The sequence below is a fragment of the Benincasa hispida genome, chromosome 5 (genome assembly GCF_009727055.1).
Source record: "Benincasa hispida cultivar B227 chromosome 5, ASM972705v1, whole genome shotgun sequence".
Classification (NCBI taxonomy): domain Eukaryota; kingdom Viridiplantae; phylum Streptophyta; class Magnoliopsida; order Cucurbitales; family Cucurbitaceae; genus Benincasa; species Benincasa hispida.
The window spans coordinates 6,963,736-6,969,603 of NC_052353.1; the positions used below are offsets into that span (position 1 = coordinate 6,963,736).

General features: G+C 40.1%; 2 protein-coding genes and 1 long non-coding RNA gene across 3 annotated transcripts; 1 reads left to right on the forward strand and 2 right to left on the reverse strand.

Annotated features, from left to right (window-relative positions):
* The first annotated feature begins 212 nt into the window (after window positions 1-212).
* On the forward strand, window positions 213-1,928 carry LOC120077665. The gene is made up of 5 exons (XM_039031619.1): window positions 213-372; window positions 468-620; window positions 699-815; window positions 943-1,173; window positions 1,296-1,928. Exons 1-5 carry the CDS (start codon window positions 328-330, stop codon window positions 1,776-1,778), a joined length of 1,029 nt encoding a protein of 342 aa, XP_038887547.1. The 5' UTR covers window positions 213-327; the 3' UTR covers window positions 1,779-1,928.
* Window positions 1,929-2,192: 264 nt separating this feature from the next.
* On the reverse strand, window positions 2,193-3,711 carry LOC120077667. Its single transcript, XR_005481810.1, has 3 exons — window positions 3,395-3,711; window positions 3,241-3,309; window positions 2,193-2,585 (listed from the first exon to the last, which is right to left on the reverse strand). It is a non-coding gene; the product is annotated as an uncharacterized LOC120077667 (long non-coding RNA).
* Window positions 3,712-3,929: 218 nt separating this feature from the next.
* Window positions 3,930-5,287, reverse strand: LOC120077185. Its single transcript, XM_039031089.1, has 4 exons — window positions 5,028-5,287; window positions 4,802-4,937; window positions 4,492-4,685; window positions 3,930-4,158 (listed from the first exon to the last, which is right to left on the reverse strand). Exons 1-4 carry the CDS (start codon window positions 5,285-5,287, stop codon window positions 3,930-3,932), a joined length of 819 nt encoding a protein of 272 aa, XP_038887017.1.
* Between the last annotated feature and the right edge of the window lie 581 nt (window positions 5,288-5,868).

The following is a 5,868-nucleotide window of genomic DNA, read 5'->3' on the forward strand; positions in this document are numbered from 1 at the left end:
AAACAATATTTTTAAAAAAGTCTAAATTTCAAAACTAAAACTTCAAATAGGTCTTTTTTTTTTTTTTTTTTTTGTCAATTATCCCTTCTTCTTTAGTTCTAATTTCTGTTCATAAAAGCCAACTTGTTTTAGAAATCACGTAAAAATTAAATAAATTGAAATTAATAATTCGCACAGATAGATTCGGAATGTTGGTTTCGGGTTCTCTCTTATTTAAATCTTCAGAATCTGCTTAAAGAAGGCCTCTTTTTTCAACACTAGCCGTTGCATCCTTCTTTTTCCCCCCTCATCTTCTTCCTCTTGGCTCTTTACCTCATCCTCATAGTCATGGCGACCTCTGTGGATTCTCCTTCTCCTTCACATCCCAACCAGGTTCTTCTTCTCTTTCTCTGTTTCCACTTAACAACTGGAGTGGACTCATGTGCTCTGTTTTTGGGTCTTATTCATTTTCAGCTGATTTCTTTCAGGGATCCACCAGCTTCATGGCTTCGCCGTCTTTGTCCAGTCCCGCTTCTGATAAGCGTTTCTGGAGCTCCCTTCGAGGTCGAGTCGACTCGCTTCTTCAGGAACGAATTGCCAAATCTTCAAATATGGATCCTTCCATGCCCGACCAATTCGCAGTGAGTGCCTTTTCTCTTTGAGCTATAACTTCTTTTACCAACTGAAATAAAATTGGTGGGTTTTGTTATAATTGTTAGGGCAAATCGGAAAGGGCAAAGAGATTGAAGGAAGATTCCCTGCTTTTGCTTAGAGGTTTTGACTCTGTTGGCTGTACTCTGTCTCAGCTTTCCAACAATTTGGATAACGCCTTGCAGGTGCCACTTTTCTCCGTGTTCTATATAGAAAATTTGCATTTTCAAATTCAATAAACCAGATTTTTGTTAAATGCTGCTATTGAAATGAAACCCACAAACAAAGATTTGATTTTGAGGTCTGATTCAGGGTGCTAGGGATCTGGTCAAAGCACCAACCTTGATGGAGATCTTTCAAAACAACCTCAGAAACTCAGAGGTTGAGGAAGATGATTCCAAAAGGAAAGAGCATGAGTTGGTGGAGCCAAAGCAAGCAACAAAGAGAAAATTTGATGACAGTCATTGTTCAGAAGAGTCGGAGGTTAATTTAGAGAAAGAAAACCAGGAAAACCCTAAAGACAAGCTTAAAAAGGCCAAGAATGTTGGTTCTCTAATTCTCTGATCCTTTCATCTATCTTTGAATATATATGTGTGTGTATATATCAGCAGCTAAGATAACCAACTTTTTATGTAATATTAACATTTTGGCCTGTGTTTCTCCAGCTTGCAGTTGCAATGGCAACAAAATCAGCATCTCTAGCAAAAGAATTAAAATCATTAAAATCCAACTTATGTTTTATGCAAGAGCGATGTGCCATACTTGAGGAAGAGAATAGGAGACTTCGAGACGGATTTTCCAGAGGGGTCAGACCAGAAGAAGATGATCTGGTTAGACTTCAAATGGAGGCACTACTTGCTGAGAAATCCAGATTAGCAAATGAAAATGCAAACTTGACAAGGGAAAATCAATGCCTTCATCAGCTTGTGGAGTATCACCAGCTCACATCCCAAGATCTTTCTTTATCATATGAGGAAGTCATCCAAGGTATGTGCTTGGACTTCTCGTCACCACCACCAGCCATTGCTGAGGGAGATGAAGAAGAACAAGAACAAAGTGATTGTATTCACAAAGAAATCACTAGAACACCTAGAGCTGATCTTTTTAGCTTTTCTACCTCTCTTGATGAGCTCCACCAAGAAGAGTAGAGGTCATTTTGGACCAGAAGATGCAGTTTCGCTCTTCGGTTGATCTCATTTACTTTCCTGTAACCTTGATCTTCACTGCATTTGTTCAGAAATAAATCTACGGTGCACACTATGACTATCTAATCTCTACTTTGTCGAAGCAGCTTCAAGTATTTCTTGACTTTTGTAATGGTATGATATGACAATAATCTTTCTACCCATGCTACAAGCTTTCTGACATTTGCGTAACTCAGGTATGGTATATCATATATGTTTTTTACACGAGGGGCAAATCAAGTCAGTCTGAGCTGAGCCAAGAGTTTACTTTCGAAGTAGCGTTGATTTGTTGTTTGATATTAGATTATTGTGTTGAAGAAATTGGCACAAAAAGAAAGAGAAAATTTTATTACGAAAGTACAAATATGGACATTTTTTCGAGAGCATGTTCTACTCTCTCAATATTCAACTTGTAACGATCCAAATTTCTATGTTACTTCTAGGATGCTACTATATACATGCATAGGCTTGAGAATAAATTTCTCAAAGAAAAATTTAATAAAATAAATAAATCTTTTATTTCTTTAAGTAAAATTCAAACACTAAAATCCTGAAAACACTGTTCGAGGTACCCGTGACTTGAATTTAGAATAAACAGCAATTAAACAAATCAACAAATTAATAAATGAAATAATCATGGATTTTAAAATGCTAGACTCCTAAATCAGACCCTATCAAACGAAACCTAAGTGCGATAACATGTCCAAATGGTTGGGTCATGGTTGAGTCACGGATCCCTCTTGTGATTCGTCAGTCTATCTTTACCTCTACCTGAAAAACATGAAAGGAAAATGATGAGTATATAAATATACATAGTAAGCGACCCATTGCTAGGCCCACTAAGTGCACTATTATTAGACTCCCTATCGGGGTTAGGTGCACGTTATGCATCGTAGGCATAGGCATAGGCATAAGCATAAGGGGTGAACCTGAAGGTACACTTTCATAAGTAGTGACCACGGAGGGCACAGTCATAAGCATAAATGGTAACTAATAGCAACGGTCAGTCCAACATATAGGCATAGTCTTAGTTCATGCTTAAAAGATTTCAAAATAGTCTCCAAATTCATCCATCAATCAGACGTAGCATAGCAAACATTCGCATAAGACATATTTTCCACCACGTAAACATGGGTCTCCACAACACTCTCAACAGCCAACTATAATAAGTCATAGAAATTGAACCCATCAACACATAATCATGTTTTCGGTGCAAACACAATCTCAAATCAACTTGGGTTTGGAGGCAAACCAGTAGTACATTACTTACCACAAATTTAGGTCGAGCAAAAAAGGGCAATCCAAAGACCATTTTATTCTGAGTAAGAACCTTGAATTAATCCTTAAAATTAGCCAATTTTAAATTTCAAAATTAGCACCTAACTTAAATCACCATAACTAATCTCAAAACCTCCAATTAACCTACCCAAATCTCACTCGAAAAGATCCCGAACCTGCTGGACAATGCACTGATTTTCCCTTCACGACCTCGAATCTACATCCAAACATAAAAGATCAATGGACTTATAGCCCAAACTTTAATGGGTTTCCAAGAACACCCAAAAACACCAAAAACTTACCAAAACTCCAAGTTTCTGGTAGAACGAAAAAGGCCGGCGAAGCACGGCAGACGGCGCAGCCGAAACTGACCGGTGGCTAGACTGGCATGGGCTCGACGACGCAGACGTTGATGGTCGGTGTGGGCTTGACGACGTGAACGGCCTTTGTGGGTAGCGGTACGAGCGGCACGACGACCTTCGCGGGTAGTGGCGCGGGTGGTGACGAGGAGGTTGGGCCGTCTGTGGGTGGCTTCACGCGGCTGGAAGAGGAAGAGATTTGGGGGAGGGGGAGAGTCTGGCCGCACGTGAAGAAGAAGAAGAAATTCTCTCACTTTTTTCTTCTTTTTTGCACGTAATACGAGGATATAATGGCTCATATTTATACACTTTCCCCCTCCCTTAAATCCTAATTCCCAAAATAACAAAAAACAAACAATATTTTATATTCTTCTATTTAAACTTCCAAAACCAAAATTAAATCCCAAATAATTAAACAAAAATTACCAAAATTTAGAGCATTACATTCTTCCCTAAAAAACTTTCATCCTCGAAAGTTCTAATCTTGAACAAGCTCTGAGTATTGTGCTCTCACCCCATCTTCTCGCTCCAATATTGTTTCATCGAGTTGGTGATTCTGCCATAGAGCCTTCATCAGTAGCACCTCCCTGTTGCGCAAAACTTTCACTTCCCTTGCAAAAATCTGTATAGGCTTCTCTTCATAACTTAAGTTCTCGTTCAAATGTAAGGGTTCAAAGTCCACCACGTGGGACAAATCTGTCACATACCTCCTCAACATGGACATGAAATATATTATGGGCCATAGAGAGAGACGGTGGCAAGGCCAAACGATAAGCCATAGGGCCAACTCACTCCAAGATCTCGAATGGCCCTATAAAACACGAACTTAGTCTCCCCTTCCTTTCAAACTTCATAATACCTTTCATAGGTGATACTTTCAGGAACACTTTATCACCGGCCTCAAAATCAAGATCTTTGAACCTAACATCGGCGTAACTCTTCTGTCTGCTGTGCACCGTTAGCATTCGGGCCCTAATCTTATGCATGGCTTCATTTTTCATCTCTACTAGCTTAGTTCTCACCAACTTTCTCTCACCAACCTCAGCTCAGCAAACAGGAGACCTACAACCTTTTTCGTGCAAAGCTTCAGATGGCGACATGCCAATGGTAGCTTGATAACTGTTATTATATGCGAACTCCACCAAATACAATCCCAACTCCCTGAAAACTCCAACGCACAAGTGCGCAACATATCCTCCAACGTCTGATTTAAGCACTTTATTTGTCTATCAGTCTAAGGGTGGAAGGGTGTACTGAAATTTAACCAAGTTCTTAATGTTATCTGAAGGCTTTTCCAAAAACTGGATATAAAACGAGGGTTTCTATTGGATACAATCAACACTGGCACACCAGCAATCTTACTATCTCTTTCATGTACAACTGAGCCCACTTATTCATGGAATACGTGGGTTTCCCTGGAATGAAATGTGCCACCTTAGTGAGCATGTCCACTATAATCCATATCACTGAAGAGCCTTTTGTTGTCCTGGGAAAACCTATAATGAAGTCCATGGACACGCTCTCTCACTTCCATTTTGGCACATTCAATGGTTATAGTAAGCCCGCTGGCTTCTACCTTAGGGCCTTCACCTGTTGACAGACTAAACATTTGCTGACATAATCAACTATCTCCCTTTTCATATCGAACCACCAGTAATACCGCTTCAAATCTTGATACATCTTGGTATTGCCCGAATGTATCAAGAATGGGGAGCTATGAGCTTCTGCCAACAATTCGCCCTTAAAGCCACTATCTGTAGGTATGCATAACCATCCCTGGTACAGAAGACCTCGGTCCACAGATACCGAAAATTCACTGACTTGGCCTAACTCCATCTGATGAAATTTTTAAACAAGGTACAAATCACCCTACTGTGCATTAATGAGCCTCAACTAGGCTAGCTGTGAGGTGACTTCCCCCACTGCCACTACGATTTATGCCCCCTCTAGATCATTACACGACTCAACCTGCTTAGTGATCAAGGCCGCTGAATGAGCTGCCTTTCTGTTGAGAGCATCGGCCACCACATTCACCTTGCCTGGGTGGTAAAGAACTCATAATTGTAATCCTTTACTAACTCGAGCCACCTGCAATCTCATGTTTAACTCTTTTGGGGAGAAGAAGTATTTCAAACTCTTATAGCCAATGAAAATCTAGATCTTCTTCGTATAAAAAGTGCCTCCAGATCTTCAGGGCAAAAACCACCATTACCAGTTCCAAGTCATGAGTAGGATAGTTTCACTCATGGTTCTTCAACTTGCGAGAGGCATAGGCAACCACTTTACCGTGTTGCAAAAGCATGCAACCCAAACCCTTTTTAGAAGCATCACTATAGACCATAAAACTTCTAGAGCCATCAGGTACTATAAGAATCGGTGAGAAAACTAGCTTCTGCTTGAGGTTCTGGAAATTTTCT